The sequence below is a fragment of the Trachinotus anak genome, unplaced genomic scaffold (genome assembly GCF_046630095.1).
Source record: "Trachinotus anak isolate AG129_WGS33_773 ecotype Australia unplaced genomic scaffold, CSIRO_AGI_Tana_v1 ptg000020l, whole genome shotgun sequence".
Lineage (NCBI taxonomy): Eukaryota > Metazoa > Chordata > Actinopteri > Carangiformes > Carangidae > Trachinotus > Trachinotus anak.
Window position 1 is genome coordinate 453,517 of NW_027273871.1, and position 17,243 is coordinate 470,759.

The window sequence follows — 17,243 nt, forward strand, 5'->3', positions numbered from 1 at the left end:
TCTTCACCTTGGCATACATATAGTTAGTTCAGAGTTTGCCTTTACCACTTTATGTCATTTAAAGCTCTATGGGCAAGCCCTTCACTTGATGCTATAGCCCATGTGTTTATTTCCCTCAGCAAACAAACACAGTTCATAAACAGCCGAATATGTAAATCATGTGTTGAGGGCAAACTATGATGCCCACTTGGCTGAAGATGCAGATTGAGTGAAGAGACTTCACTGCCAGCCTCTTTGCACCCATCTGTCTGTGTGAATCCACTAAAACTCAGCACTCTATCTACCGACTGGGAGATAATACCGGGTCTGGGATTTATTTGGAACAAGCAGGTGTACTGCTTTATTTCTATAAATTCAAATTCTCATGTAATCATGTGGTTCTGATTTATCACAGAAAAGTCATAAAGTGATTTAACGCACAAACGTTTCACAGGCCTTGGGGCTTCTGTAGACTTTAATGTCGGCAAGGGACACTAAAAGTATTTTCTGGATGTGTTTTTACATAAATTGCATGAATTGGATCATTCAATATGTTTACATACATATAATAACCCAATTAGATTGAGGCATCATAAATTGCTTTTAGTTCCATTCACATTCTGTGGACCATAACATGATTAATAGCAGCAGATGCTCTTCACATAACTTCAGTGTTTTCCTGCAGTGTTCAGCCTCCCTGCTGAGGTTTGTCTTTGAGATAATATGACGGTCATAAAGTTATTTGAGGCGATACATCAACCTTGTGATCCGCATGAAAGGATGCGTTTCCTGAACCTGATGCACTGGCGGTTAGTGTAGCACATTAGAGAGCTCTTGTAAATGATGGGCCAGTAGAATAGACAGGACGAATTGTTTTAGCAGTAGCTGATCCAGCAGTTGGATGCCATGTGTGTGTTTTTAAAATGTGGTGAAAAGGTGTATCAGTTAAGAAGATATTCCATGAGATGAATTAGATAGCTCACAAAAGCACCACAGCTTTGACTGACTGACTTTGACTGACTGATATTACTGCCTTAATTGCATCATGGCTGCATTTTCAAGCTGCATGTAAACATCCATTTAAGGAGCATGTTTCCTCTTCGGCCAATCGACGGAGGCAACCCGACACAGTTACACAATATGACGCCAGGGACCCAGAAACCCTCCTGACAGGAACTGTCGCTCCCAGCGTGGCGCCTCCGATCAAGTGTGCGCACATCCCACGGGTGGCGAGGCGAGGTCACAAGTTCCCGAGCTCAGCCCCCGAACAGATCACACACACACACACACACACACACACACAGAGGGAGGGCGGCTCCGAAATCCGTGCGGAGACGGAGGGAGTCGCTCAGGGGACGAAGCCTCACTCCGCGCTCACGCCGAGGCGAAGTTAGTCAAAGTTGGGGCGTCTGAGATCCGGCAGGAGAAATGACCAATCACCCGTCACAGTCCAACGGTATGCAGAGCCTCCGGAAGGAGCACCTGTACAAGGTGCTGGTTATCGGCGACCTGGGGGTCGGGAAGACCTCCATCATCAGACGCTACGTCCACCAGACCTACTCCAACAACTACCGGGCGACCATCGGGGTGGACTTCGCCCTGAAGGTGTTGAACTGGGATTCTGAGACGGTCCGGCTTCAGCTGTGGGACATTGCAGGTGGGACAGAGGAGAATATGTTTAATGTCTTTTCATCCCCTGTTGTCACTGCGAATGAAAGACAAAGTAATATCATTTGCAGCTCGCTGATGGGCAAGGCGTCGATATTGCATTTACAGCTTAGGTTAAGGGTAGTTTCGTGTTTAAAATATGCAAGAACTAACTGAAAAAAAGTCAAATGTCGTTTAGCAAGACTGTGTAAGTTCCTGAAAAGTTGATCATTTGTGGCGATAGTGCTTATCTTGAAGCTGACAGTGAGGCATGACAGTTGTAAAGTTATGAAAGACTCACAACTTCAAGATGCACTGTCACTGTGGAGAGCCCTTCTCTCTCTGTCTCTCTCTCTCTCTCACACACACACACACAAACACACACACACTAACTGTTGCAGATGAGCACACTGTCATTCAGTCATTCACTCAAGGTATGGTGCTGCATCAGGTGATTAGGCCCATGTGAGGGAGATTTGAAGGCCAGTCACAGGAGTGTCATTTGGCCTGATTAAAAAATAAAACATCTTTACTCACTCACTCTCACACATAAACACACAAACGGAATTTGGAAATTGCATAGATTTGCATACATTTCCCAGAGGCTTAGCCTAACCTTAACCACTGACCCAAAAATCAGCTTTTTCCAAGTTGCACAAGCTGTCGGCAGTTAACTGGTCTTTGTCTGAAATTTATCCCCTAAAATTGACTTAAGTCAGACCCACAAACACACACACACACACACACACACACACACACACATACAGGCACATGCTTTAAGTGGTTAATTTGGATCCAGTAAATGAAATTACAAGTCACATCTGATTTAGTCAGATCTACCTGCCTGAAATTGATCTTAGGGAGGAGGACTGTAAGTAGCGACTGTGCGTTTGTCATCACTTATGGAGTGGTAAATGTTGTACTTTAAAGTCGTGTAAATTGCACCATCAGTTTATTGAATGACAGCGCCTCAGGTGACATGTGTGACGTCTGTGTCTGACACTGCTGTCACACCACTGCAGATGAGAATTTCTTGTGATTAATGAAAATCATTCATACACTCTCTGGCATGAAAAGGGGAAGTTCTGGATCCATGTCATGTCAGATTTTCCACTTCCTCTTAAGTAATGGGGGGAGAGACGCAGCATTTTGTCCTGGTCAGAGTACTTCCAGCAAAGCCAGGATTGGACTCTGCTGCATTAATGTTTATCAGCCATGTAAACTTTTCTGCTGTGAGGGCATGGTATGTAAAACAAGCAGGATGCACACACCCACGTGCTCTGTTTTGGACTAACAAGCACTCATATTAGACAACAGAACACACACCCCCGGGGGACTGTCATGTTGACAGGCCGCTCCTCAGGCACCTAATTTCCATTCCCTGCACAATGCACAAGTGTGGATAAATACACACACAAGCAAACCTGCACAGAGACATTTCACATGTTTATATCCTCACAGGTATATTGTATGGACCGTATTGTATGTACTTTTGGGTCAAAGTTTATTTTCGTAGCAGTTTGGCCACGACGCAGATTTAATTTAAGTAGGCCTGTTATAAGCAGGAACAAGCACTTGCATTGACCGTCTGGTTAGGTGCAACGTGACAGTAAGACTGCAGGAATGTGCTGTTTCATGGGAATGCAGGCACTGCTAACTTCTGTCTTAATACCAGCTGCATTAGCTGTTTTGCTGCAAAAATGTGGGAAAACAATGAGAATCTCTCATCAGTGATGAATGGGCACGGCAGAGCTGCCATACTGATGAATAAAAGCTCCCTCTCTCTGTGTGTGTGTGTGTGTGTGTGTGTGTGTATGTGTGTTTTTGTGTGTGTTCATCACAGGTCAGGAACGTTTCGGAAACATGACAAGAGTGTACTACCGTGAAGCCATGGGAGCCCTCATAGTGTTCGATGTGACCCGGCCCACAACCTTTGAGGCTGTCGTCAAGTGGAAAGAGGACCTGGACTCCAAACTGATGCTGGCTAATGGACAGAGCATCGCCACTGTACTGCTGGCCAACAAGTGTGACCAGGGCAGAGAGCTGACCAACAATGGCATCAAAATGGACCAGTTCTGCAAGGACCATGGCTTTGTTGGGTGGTTCGAGACCTCTGCTAAGGTGAGACCACAGTATGAGCAGTCATTTGCACAGTGTAAACTAAAATGTATTCCTGCCTCTCCTGCCCATACAGAAATGTAATATATGACATATACAGTAGGTCCCTATATCAAGAGTGACGTTGCCATATATGTCCCCTTTAAGGGGATATATTAGTATCACATTTATGCATATATGAAGATATAACTTTATAACATATATGAAATGTGCAAAATAAAGTTTGTATATGAAAATATATTAAAATATCTATATGATGAATTATTATATAATATAATATGTTGTGACCATATATGTTAACAATATATATTTAATTTAATTATGCAAGTTTATTAAAACAACATACATATAAAAATTCTAAATGCTTATATGTGTTGCTCTTTATAATTTCTTATTAATTTTAAACATGTCAGTCTTCCCATTCTGGGAAAGTAGTCTCAGACTTTTGGACTGTATATAATATCAACATATATTGATAGGCTTTGGAATGGATATATAAGTAACATATGTGCATATGTTAAAATGCATGCACACATAAATTCATATTTGTATGGGTGAGAAATATATGTCAATATATGAAAATGTTCCAATTTCTAGGTTTCATATATAATTTTTACATTTGTGCTTTTATTTCATATGTGCATACAGTATATTTCATATACCCATCATGGACATTCAAAATCTGCACATATTTTACATTTGCGTATGGGCATGGCAATGATTTGTTATGAAGCTGGCGGCAAGAAATGCTTAGTGTGAAGGCTGGAAACAGCTAGCTTGGCTCTGTCTGAAGGTAACATACCAGCACCTCTAAAGCTCACTAATTAACATACCATATTTTGATTATTAAATCAGTACAAAAAACCAAAGTGTAAAAATGAAAACTCATGATTTTACAGGTTATGTGTGGGACTATTTCTTGGCTTTGCCGTTTCTCCCTGTTTCCAGTTGTCATACTAAGCTAAGCCAACCAGCTGCTGGCTTTAGCTTCATATTTAACACACAGACATGAGGATGGTACTTCAATCTCCACATATAACTCTCTGCCAGAATGTGGATGAGCGCATTTCCCAAAAAGTTGAAGGATGAACTTTAATCATCACATGATGACAGTGAAGGGGCCAGATTGCAGGCCTTTGCTGCGAGCAGATGACACGCTGAGTGGAGGTCTTCTCCCACTCAGGTCACTTCAGGCAGTGAAAAACATCCCCACAGAGAGAACTGGAATTTCATGTCCTCTTGGAAAGTGGCTCAGCGAGCTCAATTTACAAAGCAGGGTCAGAACAAAGGCACTGAAGTGAAAAGTTAACAGTATTAGAGGATTGTTACCAATTTGACCAAGTCACAAACTGTGTTTATTTTGCATCTGCTTAACCTAATGTCAGCGAGGGTTTATCACACTTTTACTCATTGAGGTAATTGAATCCAAGATGTTGTGATTTCTTATTTTAGTAGCATTACATGAAATGGAAATTTCTAGGTGTTTATGCATCACATATTTCCCCACAGTTGTGATATACAGAAAGTGGTTGCCTCATATGCATGCTGGGATCTTGATTAGAATATAAAATGTGTGGGTTTACTGAGTGTGTTTGTTAGGATGGACCTCTCAAAGAATCAGCGTAACACAAAATGTTTTATTTTTGTGACGCAGAACAATTTGAATGAACCTTCTTCCACACACTAATCCAAACACTCTGCAGTGGTTTACGTATACTGTAGCTATAAATTCTACAAACTGCTCCACTCACACGTCCTCTGTTGACACTAATGTGTCGGCACAGCGTAAGTGCGCTGCCAGTCTTGTGGCATCGAGGCTCGGCATTCTGAGAGGTCAAAGGTTACAAGGTTCAGGTTTGTGCCAGATGTATCAGAAGTAGGATATGCAAACAGAGATACACATTCTAAAAGAAATGTTTACAGTGCTCATATGAAGCAGTTTAAAACACATGATGTTCACATGAGGGTGAACATCATGTAATATGATAATTGTTTTATCTCAGCTTTATCTTGAATCTAAATTCAAGTCACTAAAGCCTGCCTTCAGAGGGACTTCTGAGTCTGCACCCATCTGCTTGGACTCAGTCATACAGGCTTATGCTCCTTCTCGACCACTGTGTTCCTTAAGGAACATCGTCTGGCATTGCCATCGCTGCCCACAGAGAAACCTCAGTCCAGACTGTTGTCGTCTGTGTTTCCTCGATGGTGGAACAATCAGAGGCAGATGTAGAGGCGTCCCTATCTAACTTTAAGAATCTCTGGAAGACTCACCTCTTTGCAGAGCACCTCCTCTCCTAACACCTCTAACACCCCAACATGCCTAACTAGCACTTACTAAGAACTTTTTTAGTGCACTTCTTTACCTGATCTCCTCGCACTTATTTAATAGATGTGGCACTTAGCACTTACACTAAGCTCCTATTCCAATGAAGCTTTAGTGATGTCCCTCGCGTGAAAGTCGATTTGGATAAAAGCGTCTGCCAAACGAGTAAATGTAATGCAATGTTTTAATAACCATCCCACAGAGACCCATGGTCCTAATGCAATAATGTAAACAATCCAAATGTCAAATTATGGAGCCGTGCCTAACTGCAGTTCATCTCTCTCCTTAAGGACAATCTCAACATCAGCGAAGCTGCAAACTTCCTGGTAAAGCACATCATGGCCACGGAGAATGACATACTGAAAAGCGTAATACCGGACACCATCTCACCGCAGCTCGACTCCAACAGGCAGATGAGCTGCTCTGGCTGCTTCAAATGATGAAAGGAGGGACAGAGCAGAATGGAGCCGCAGTAGGACAAAGAGGGACAGGCGCACCACACGGCCTTCTAAGGAAACCTAATTAAACCACGGTACAGTTTGGCTTCTTTGATCCAAACCAGCGCTGAACTTCGGAGTTTCTGCAGCGAAGCAGAGCTTACAAACTGAAGTTACACGGACTCAGAAGCTGCACATTTAGTTTTGGTGACTCATCATACTGTGAGTGTAAAGTTTTTGGCAGAGAAACAAGTACAACTTCAGTTTGGCGTAACACCCATGTCGATGCGGTTTGGCATGATGTATTAGGTTATTTAAAGTATCAAACCACCAGCCTTTCTTTTGGCTGGGTGGTCCACTCCCTGACTAAACTGAACAAAAGGAGTAAATACTCACAGCATGGTCGACGCAGCACACCTGAAGCTCTGCGGTAATGTCAGGGTGGAAGCAGATATCTTGCTCAACTTTATATCAGTCCTTCACCTTTTCAAGAGAGTATGTTCTCCCCCTATTAACCTCCACACAAACTGTTGCTGTTGACAAAAAAAAAAAAAAAAAACAGTGTGGGAGACATGCAGGTTTCCTGTAATGTTATTCTGTGAGAGCCAAAGAAAGTAGTATTGATCCTGTATTGTGTAATTATGTGGATTTTGCACATACATTGTTTTTAAATAATTTTAAGTTATTTCCTGTACGCTTATATGCTGCTTATCGTATTACGTTGTGTTGCTTAAAATCCTTCCTACAACTGACTATTGTGTAAGCCTCATTTAATCAGGCAGTTTAAGTAACAACACTTTTGTATTTATAGCAACAACTTGGTCGGGGGGGGGGGGGGGGGGGGGGGGGGGGGGGGGGTCAGATGCAAAGAAATGGAGAGTTCAACACTTAGACACACAACCATCCTGGAGCTTGTGCATTTCCAGTGGGCAGTTCAGTATTTAAAAGTCTTGTCAGACATGTTTGTTTGTGCATGGAGGAGGGTGGTTGTTCTTCTTTGGCTGTTACATCTGACCACAGTGATTTCAGCTTTTTTTGAAACTCATTAATTTGTGTGTGTGTGTGTGTGTGTGTGTGTGTGTGTGTGTGTGTGAGTTATTTTTCTTCACCAGAGGAAAAAATTGTGTTGATTGTCTGGCTCTGAACTGGACACCCTCATGAGTTCACTTGCCAAAGTCTAACCCTCAGTATCCATGGTAACTACATCGTTTTTTTTTTTTGTTTTTTTTTTCATGGGCATCCTCTAACATCTGTGTGAAGCTATTTCTCGCTGTACTCACCACCACACACACACTCATGCATCCGCACATATACACACAGATCTCTCCGTGTCCTTATTCCTTTTTTTTTTTTTTTTACCTCTTCCTTTCTCCTCTCCTCACCCACTCGATCTGCCGTTATTGTTTCTTCTCCTGAAAAATCCTCGCTGTCCTCTCGCAGTATAGTGTCTTTCTTCCAAACATCCTCTTCCTCTCTGTTCACATTAAATCTGCACAAGCTCGAGCAAACACACCCAGAGATGCAGAGATGAGTCACGGCCTGAAATAACCCCGGATCAGGAGTATAAATGTACATGTGCATGATGTACAGTAAGCAGCCTATAAAATGACATATTTTACGGTGTTTCCCTCACTGGTTGTTTCGTCAGCAGTGTTTGCACCGTGCTCATAAACCTGATCACACAACAGGGTCATGTGCCACTGTGCGAGTCCTTGTTGGTGATTTACATGCTCCCTATTAGAGCGGTATAGATTTAAACAATGTCTTCTCCACAGGATTAAAACTTCACAGTGTCAGTCTGGCTCATCATGCGTCATGTGACAACAGCATGGTGTCACACACACACACACACACACACACACACACATTTGTCTGCTGCTTTTTAACACATTAATATAGTGTGACACCAGAGTACACTAACGCCATTTAACCTTTAACCCGAGAACAAAACATTTTACAGCCTCATGATCACTGTTCTTCTTCACAAATCACTGAAAGAGACTGTAAATCAACTTCCAAGCTTTATTAGATTAGACTGAGATGTGTGTGTGTGTGTGTCTTTAGGCTGATCCAGGACTCTCAGGTTCTCATTAGAAAGCCACATGACTGAGTGGATTATTCTCTGCCTGAGGGACTGGATTTGGTCGTCTGCTCTTGGCTCACGTTAAGATATCAACCACCAACAACTCATTAAATGATCCAAAAACGAATTTTGTCATCTGAAATTCATCAAGCAATAACTTGATGAAGACACAGATGACTCTGTCGTTGCGAGAGCGGGTCATTATATTATCGTTATTTGATCATTTTAATTACATTTCAAAATGTGTAATTAAAAGTAAAGCAATGAAATAAACTCGTTCTTTTGCTGGAACAAGACTCTCCAAGTTTTGGTGTGTTAACTCTTCCTGTGACAACACCTGGCACAGATCTATCTATTCATTAGTGGGATTATGAGCCCAGCATATTGTGTAGTTCTCAGGCTCTGCCAGAGAACCACCTACAGAAAACACCCACATATTCTCTTAGAGAGAAAGAGAAAGAGGGAGGGGGAGAGGAGGAGAAAGAAGCAGGTAGAAGAAAACGAGCTGGGAGAGAGGCCATGTTTAAAATCTCTCAGCAACAAAAGGTGACTGACAGCTCGTCACGAGCCTCTGCAGGTAAACAGAAGCAGAGGGTCGTCGCACTGAACTGCCTCGGAAATCTTTTCCAGACAGATTATGACTGATAATTCTCTATTAGATCAGAACACATTCGGCCGGCTTAATCACATGGAGACCGACAGGCGGGTTATATAATTCTTAGATGACAGGAGAGACTTGATCTGATCTGATCAAGTGTCTTCCTCCCTGTTCTCGCCAGCGGTAATCGCTCATGTGGTGCCATCTGTTGTCAAATCAGTCACACTGCAGGCGCCTTGATCCACCTAAAATCTCACAGATAAAAGTTATGACTAATTTATTCGAAACACCTCTAACCAGTCATTTATTTTGAATTATCCTGACTGAACTTTTTACGGCCCGATAAGGCGGCAGATCACTGGAGCTTACTCACTCCCATGATGTCTCAGTTTTACAAGCAAACCACAAAGATAAACACTGCTGGGGGAACAGGCAGGAACATGCACACGCTTTAAAGTGAAAGCGTTTGAGGATGACTGCATCCGAAATGTAATCACAGCGTGTGAACACCGGGACACGCTTTCCCAAGAAAATTACCTCATCCATCAGGGGGACTTTCTCATCTTTTAGTCCTTGCTCCTTTCGGTTCCCACTCATTAGTGTCGAAATCTATTAGATCATGTTAACCTGCTCGACCTTTGCCCCCCACCCCCCCAATCCAACCCACCCCACCCCACCCCACCCCCAGATCTTCCTTTAATTCTCTCTCTTTATGATAAGGCCTTGAATAGGCAGCGAGAATGACCAAACATTCCTGTGATTTACAGATCTCAGTGTGGCTTTGCAGTCACCCGGGGAGCACTGCAGTATGTTTGCTCACATAAAAGAAAATTGAGAGATGAAATAACAGTCTCTGCTAATTAAAACAGCCCCCAGAGAGAGAGAGAGAGAGAGAGAGAGAGAGGAGGAGTGAAGAGAGAGCAAAAGAAAGAGAAACTCAGAAAAAAAAAAGAACAGTAACAGAGGCGAGAGAGTAGGTGGGAGAGAGAGAGTGACTGAGATTCCGAAGAGGAGAAACATGAAAGACTACGTGCGGTATTAAATCATTAATATATCTGTCCAGGTTGAGAGATGAGTCCTCTGAAGACCTTGTGAGCTCAGCTATTCATCACTCACGGTTTTTACATCTCATTAACCTCACTGATGCTGTTTCAATAATACTGCACGGTGGAGGACGATGAAAACAAACATCTCTCACTGTTTGGAGCAGTTTCTGTTCTGTTTTAATGTTGATTTGTTCTGTTTCACTTTTTCTTAAAAAAAAAAAAAAAAAAAAAAAAAGCAAGGAATACATTTGAACATAGAAAAATTCAGGCATTTTTGTGCACTAAAAATAAAGGCATTTGTGTAGCACATACTGTAGTATACATCTGTACAGCTCTCAGTCGATTGATTGTACATGCACCGCCACTAGGGGGCAATAGGCACCAGTGTTATCCTGCATGTCCAGTCTGCAGCTGGCTTGGTGTGAACACATTCTTATGTCAATTATCATTAAACACCTTTAAAACCCACTATCCTGAAATGTGGTTTCTCGGCATCTTCTCATAGAATCAATGTATATCTGATTACAGCATTATTCTTCTAATATTTTAACTAAATCATTTGAAGACCAGCTGCACTGTGAGGATTGTTATGCAGAAAATAAGTCTATAAATATGTGCGCATCAAGTACTGTAATGAATAGGATGCGCAAAACAAAAACAGAAATAATAGTATTGATAGTATAGACAGAATATAAACAGAAATCTGCTGCATTCAAGGATGGGTCGTTGCTACATTGTCAACTTGGTCCTTGACAGTAATGTAAGTGACTAGGACTTTGATCACACAGTGCGAGGCAGCTTTTCTCCTGAAAGTAATAAAAAAAAACTGATGAGGTGCAGTTCGTTTAGACATTAGTCAAATTTGTGAGGTCTGTTTTTGTGAAAAGCCCGAGCAAGGAGCGAGAGTTGCTGTGCAGCCCAGAAGAAGCCGTGTCACTGCGGTCACTGAGGAGAGGTGACCACAATGACAGTCTGAAATATGAGCGCCAGACCAGCGACCAGAAGGTAGGCAGGGCACACACTACACTATGTCAAGTCTCTTTGTTGAGTTGTCTGGGTTTGGTGCAAAATGCTGTGGTGTGTCGCACTCTACATAGAGAGGGAAGAACCAACACTGTGTGCAATGTATGCTGAATTTTCCCGTTAACACCTGAGATATTGTATCACACTGTATCAAAATAAGTTTTAGTACATATATATATATATATATGTATATTTATGTATATATATATATATATATATTTAAGGATGAATTTAGAGCCATCCTGAGGTAATCAAGCGTTGAAGCATGTTACAAATACACAGACCATTGTACTGATTTACTGTGATCAGTGCTAAAATCTTCACATTGTCAACATGCACCCTGGTTGTTTTGATTTGTAAAGCAGGTACCTTTCACCTTTAACCAGAAAAAAAAAACTGTAATAAGCCATTTGCAGTGCCGGAAACGTCCACTTGCAGAAGGTCATCAAAGACTTGTGATTGGTGGAAAAGCACATTGAATAGCTTTGGACACTTGGAATGCATTCCTGACCTCCCAATGTAAGTCTAGAGTTTAAATCAATAAGGTAGTAGCCTGTGAGTTTATTAAAACTTGTCTGGCCGTGTCATTATAAATGCACCGGACATATTATGATAAGATCAAAAGGATGTGATTGCTTTCTTTTGCAGCTCAGTCCACAGTCCATAGCAATGTCCTTAGATACCGTATGATACAGGGTGGGAACCCTGGACAACCTCAGACTCCACTATCCTATGAGTTTAATTTGAACTTTCAGCTTGTGAGCTGGATGTGTATCTAAAGTGAAGGCCAACCATCACCTGTGACTTTGTCCCCACTGGAGCTGGACGAAGCCTCCTCAGACGCCGTGTACTTATCAGGGCAGGCTGAGAGTGAGGTCGAGGGCCGGACAGGCAACCCCGACTGTGAGAAGAGAGCGTCTATGTGGGGAAAGATTGAGGACAGGGGGCAGTCCGGGGAGGTGTACTTGGCCAACACCTGGAGCTGCTCTGGCAGCAGGTTGGCTTCACTGCAGACCCTTTGGCATAAGGCAGTGACACTGTGACACGTTTTCAGCTTCAGCTGGCTCAGCTGGCTCTTCTCCATGATGAGTTTCTCCCTCTCTGTCTTCTGTAATATACACATACAGTACACACAATTTTATAAACAAGTCTGTAAACAACAGGTGACTTAATTAAAAAAATGACTGATTACAAAAATGTTTTTTTTTACCAATTTGTTGATTTCACACTGCAGGTTGTATATGCAGTCTAGTTTCCTCTTGCGGCAGCGCTGAGCTGCGAGGCGGTTTTTGCTGCGGCGCCTCATGTCGTGGACAAACTCCAGCTGTTCGTGTGTTAACACCTGTTGCTTCAGCAGCTGTTGGAAGTCATTCCTGCTCAGATCCACAATCCATTCTACAGAGTACGGCAACTGCATCTGAGGACAGGAGAGTTACACAAAAGGGGGAAGTGATTAAAAGCTACACAGACAGATTCTGTGACAGTGAGAGCATCTCCATCAATGCAAGAGACAGAGGCAAAATGCATATGTTACAAACTAGTCTACAAAAATAAAAATGTATGTTTTTGTTGAATCATATTAGCGAGACTGGAGCTGCAGGCTTTCAGAGAAAAGTTTGATTTGTCTAAACAACATTAAAATCCTCAGAAATTGAGAAAACTAATGTAAAAATTCAAATAAGCTGAATATCTAATAATCTAATAAATTGTTGTGGAACTTGCTGTACAAGGACTATATTGGATATGGAGCACAGATAGATTTTTACCAGGCTGTTAATGATTAACTCTAAAAATAAGTTAACTTTTAAAAGCAGAGGTTGTGTACTGGGTCATTGCTGCTGCTAATGTGTGACAGGAAATGTACACTCACCAGTTTATTGGAGCTGTATAAATCATGAAGTGTTTTTATCTAGTGTAAATAAAAGCTTTTTTTTTTTCTCCTTTTTTTTTTTTGTTGTGTGTGAAATGACCTTAACTTTGTCTGCAGTGTTTGCACGGTCAGGAACGTCCACATAGACAGTAACATGAGAGATTCATCAAAGCTGTTGTTTGTGTAGTCACTGTGAACTCAACAGGCTGAGGTGTCAAATTCAACCCAGTTGGACTCTGGACCAATTAGCAAGACACATGCTCATGGTCACGGCACACACGCATGCACACACACACACACACACACACACACACACACACACACACATCAGCTATACTGGGAGAATAATTAACTTGGCACTGTAGCGGTTCTACTTCGTGTTAGACTAATGCAAACATTCATTTGCATCTGATATAATGTACCGAAAAACTCCTATCTAAAACAAACGTGGTGAAGTAACCTGTGAGTAAGGTGAGCCTGCTGACGCTTGCTGATGCAGTTAGGAGGCAGGAGGACAAATACACTGTAGAACAGAGCACAGCTGCATTGCCTTAGCAGGACTTGATTTGATTCATCGTTTGACTGCTCACCTGTCTGGCTCGCTCTCTTGTGAAGGACTCACTGTCTCCTTCTGTTTCTGTCTCTGAGTCTCCATCCTCCCCCGAGTTTAGGGATGACACACCTGAGTGAGACGCCCCCTCGCACTCAGACAGCCCCGCTCCCTTCCATAAACATTTGCTTTGGTCCAAGTCCTGGAAAAAGGGGCACCCTTGAAGCTTCAGCCACTCGGAGGAACTTCCTGCATCAGTGACCTGTAAGTTCAGCTTAGGTGAGCCCACGTCAGAGCCCGGCGGTTTGGCCGGGGGCTCAGCCACCTCCCTTTCCAGGGTGCTCCTCTCTCTAGCATTGTTCACCGGCGGGGTCGCTCTTTCCATGCTGCCTCCTCTTTCTTCCCAGCCATTATCTGCCCTTCTCCCCTCAGCTTCCACCTGTTCTTCTGCCTGTTGATGAATGGATACTGGCTCTAATACACCACAGTCCATTGGTTTCTTGTTCTCTTTAATGTCCATGACAAACCTCTCCTGCCCCAGTGACCTAGTGATTGCAGGGCCTTCAGCTAAAGCCCTCAGAGGGCAATGGTGTAATATTAACCCTCGTGACCTCTCACCCTGCACTGTGGTTTGCCCCATGGAGACAGCTTTAACGCTGGATCTATGCAAAGAGCTGACTCCCGCGGTGTGCTCCATCTCCTCCTCCATCTTCATAACATCAGTCTTTTTTTCCTTCTCGTCCCATTTTCCCTCTCTTTCATTTGTGTCTTTCTTGACCGTATGAACCTCCCGCCTGCTCACGCCTTCTTCTGTTTTCCCATCATATATTTCAGTTTTCCACAGCTCATCAGCTCCTCCGCTGCTCGGTCTGGTGGGATCTGTTTGTCCAGTTTCGTTCTTACTGTTCACACCACTGGAGCAGGGAGAGCAGGGAAGGTGACACTCATCCCTGATGACTGTTGCTACATTGTTCTGACTTTTGTCTGAGGCACAAGATTCCTTCCCACAAGCCAGTTGGAACTTGCGGTACTTTGGACACTGCATAAAATTATCATTTGCCCCTTCAGCTACAGGTGTAAGCGTGCTTGAACTATTCTGACTTCCCATTTTGCTGTTCACTGATTTCTTGCAGAACCAAGCCACTTCCTGTCGAGATGGTGAGTCAGCAACTGGTTTTACTTCTTTCTCATCCAACAGTATATCGTCAGAGTCTATGCAGTCATCTTCCTTCGATAGCTGCCTCTTGCATTTCTTCTTACAACAGGTTTTTCTAGGGACGGCGCCCTTGCTGCTGGAGAAGAACTTAGGGAGGAGGAAATCAAAGCACGCCTCGTCTAGGTCTCTGAAACCAAGAATGGAAGCTGAGTTGCGAATTTCTAAGACATTGTCTTTCCCAAAGAGGAGTTTGGATGTGTAGGCAAACTTCAGCAAGGGTTCAAAGCCAGCGACAGTCACCTGTGAGAGAGGACACATTACAGAAATGAGCACTTTCTGTCCCCAATTCACTCTGAAGGAAAGCAGCAGGTGATTTTATACATGCACACAGCACCGTAGGCCCAGATACTAGACCTACACTACTCTGACTACAAATATTTAAGGAAATTAAGCCCGAGCTTGTTGCTCAGCTACAACACATGTGACCAAAAAGTTTAGTTCCTGAGGCTTTTCTTCCACATAAAGATTCTTATGAATGCATTCTCAGCATAATCCTGAGAAGAAACACAGTATGCCTGGAATATTAGAAACTACTAAGAACCACAAATATTTTGATGTTGATAAACCTAAAGTGGTGCAGTCTGGGTTATTCACTATCCTTAAAGGCAAACTGCAGGAACTAATTATGTGTTTGAAAGGTGGCAATTTGGACTAAACAGCCTAAGAAATTACACAATTAAATGAAATAAATCAAATACAGCCACCTCATGTAACATTGACTAAGTAGAAATGGAGTCACTTCACTTTCACACAGATTTGTTGCTGACACACACACACACACACACACACGTAGTTTTTGTGTATCTGTATCAACACATCATGAGGTGACGCCTCACCTCTTGTGGAAGAGTGATGACCGCTCCGTGCTGTGTGAGCGGGGAGATCCTGTGCGTGAAGTACTCACTACAGGAAGCCAGTACCGAGCGGTGGGCTCTGAAACTCTGCCCCTCCACCACCACTGTAACATCACACAACATGTCCCGGCGCCGCTGGTCATCCAGGCAGCGCAGCACATGGGAGGAATGCACTGACGACTCAAATGTAAACACAGATGCCCGGGGAGCAGACATGGCCATCAGGGACATCTGCATGTACACACAAACACATACAAACACACACTTAGTACCCACTTCCCCTTTATCAGGATACATATTTAAAAAGTTACACATGAAAATAACAACGAAAACATGCCTACCTCACACAGCTGACTTTATATATCCAAGTTTGTTAGAGTGGCAGAGAAAGTCCCAGCTGTTGAGCACACATGGTTATTTCTAAATGGAATGCCGTCCAACCAGGCTGTGCTTCCCAGAAAGCCTTATCTCAACTCAGATACAAACTAAAAACTGAGCTTGACTCAGTCATATGGCCTGTGTGTGAGTATGTGAGAGGGAGGGAGCCATAGAGAGAGAGTGTGTGTGTGTGTGTGTGTGTGTGTGTGTGTGTGTGTGTATGTGTGTTGCAACAGCTCTGGGTGTAACAGAGCAAGCGCTGACTCATGCACTCCTGCTGATAAAGGATGAGCAAGCAGTTTTCCCGTCCATACCAATCCCACCCTTGGATCCGTCTGGTAAACTAACAGGCTCTTCCCAGAAAATCCCTTTTTAGATTTACCCCCAAACACAAATCAGGGATTAAGGTGAAGGTTGAGAATATAAACAAAGTGTTTAGATTGGCTCTTGTCTAGTGTCAGTGTCTTTAGATTTAGATTAGCATGGAATTACTCAACTGACTGCAGACGCAGTGCATTTTGAAAACAAGTTGTGTAAATAGAGAGAGTTAAAAATAAATGGAACTGACCTGTTGCAAAGAGAAGGAGGCTATTGTGTCAATCTAAAGGCTTATGTTTCCCAGTAGGTCCTCGTCGTCTCATATCTTGTTGTATTTCCAGGTAGCAGTTCAGTTCAAGTCCTTCCTTGTTGCATGTTTGTGTGTGTATGCGAGTGTGTGTGCGTGTGTGTGAATGAGAGCGGTAGAGAGAGAGAGAGAGAGAGAGAGAGAGAGAGAGAGAGAGAGAGAGAGAGAGAGAGAGAGAGAGCATGCCCTGCCAGCAGAGGTACAATAGGTTAACAGCTGTAAAACCAAACCAAACAATTGAATATTTGTCCTCCATGGGTTTTAAATTTTTGTGGTTTAGGTAACAAATATCTGTAGGATGACTGAACTACAGAGGCACATCAGTACTGCCAGAAATACTGTAAAAAAAAAAAAAATACTCTGAGTTTTGTATGAAGAATAAAGAAAGGTGTACATTAAAAGCTACAACAAAATATAACAGAGTGGAATAATCATCTTTACAAAGCACTTTTGTCAGTGTCACATGTTTTGTAGGAGGAAGAGGGAAGCCAGACTC

At 42.9% G+C, this 17,243-nt stretch overlaps 2 protein-coding genes across 3 annotated transcripts; one reads left to right on the forward strand and one right to left on the reverse strand.

The window, feature by feature from the left end:
* The first annotated feature begins 490 nt into the window (after nucleotides 1-490).
* On the forward strand, nucleotides 491-7,256 carry rab38b (RAB38b, member of RAS oncogene family). The gene is made up of 3 exons (XM_071506462.1): nucleotides 491-1,636; nucleotides 3,470-3,747; nucleotides 6,358-7,256. Exons 1-3 carry the CDS (start codon nucleotides 1,408-1,410, stop codon nucleotides 6,505-6,507), a joined length of 657 nt encoding a protein of 218 aa, XP_071362563.1. The 5' UTR covers nucleotides 491-1,407; the 3' UTR covers nucleotides 6,508-7,256.
* A 3,135-nt stretch (nucleotides 7,257-10,391) lies between these two features.
* On the reverse strand, nucleotides 10,392-17,109 carry bach1b (BTB and CNC homology 1, basic leucine zipper transcription factor 1 b). Of its 2 annotated transcripts, XM_071506458.1 has the most exons (6): nucleotides 16,691-17,108; nucleotides 16,086-16,141; nucleotides 15,727-15,975; nucleotides 13,715-15,130; nucleotides 12,465-12,671; nucleotides 10,392-12,362 (listed from the first exon to the last, which is right to left on the reverse strand). In XM_071506458.1, exons 3-6 carry the CDS (start codon nucleotides 15,973-15,975, stop codon nucleotides 12,030-12,032), a joined length of 2,205 nt encoding a protein of 734 aa, XP_071362559.1. In that variant the 5' UTR covers nucleotides 16,086-16,141; nucleotides 16,691-17,108; the 3' UTR covers nucleotides 10,392-12,029. The 2 variants fall into 2 exon arrangements, with proteins under 2 accessions (XP_071362559.1, XP_071362560.1); XM_071506459.1 differs by lacking the exon at nucleotides 16,086-16,141 and having other exon boundaries at nucleotides 16,691-17,109.
* Between the last annotated feature and the right edge of the window lie 134 nt (nucleotides 17,110-17,243).

Coding starts and splice junctions, on each gene's coding strand:
- bach1b (XM_071506459.1), bottom strand. CDS start 15,975: ATGTCCCTGATGGCCATGTCTGCTCCCCGGGCATCTGTGTTTACATTT. Junction 12,672..13,714: donor CAAGAGAGCGAGCCAGACAG/GTGAGCAGTCAA, acceptor TCCTGTCCTCAG/ATGCAGTTGCCGTACTCTGT. Junction 12,363..12,464: donor AGTGTGAAATCAACAAATTG/GTAAAAAAAAAC, acceptor TGTATATTACAG/AAGACAGAGAGGGAGAAACT.
- rab38b (XM_071506462.1), top strand. CDS start 1,408: ATGACCAATCACCCGTCACAGTCCAACGGTATGCAGAGCCTCCGGAAG. Junction 1,637..3,469: donor TCAGCTGTGGGACATTGCAG/GTGGGACAGAGG, acceptor TGTTCATCACAG/GTCAGGAACGTTTCGGAAAC. Junction 3,748..6,357: donor GGTTCGAGACCTCTGCTAAG/GTGAGACCACAG, acceptor TCTCTCCTTAAG/GACAATCTCAACATCAGCGA.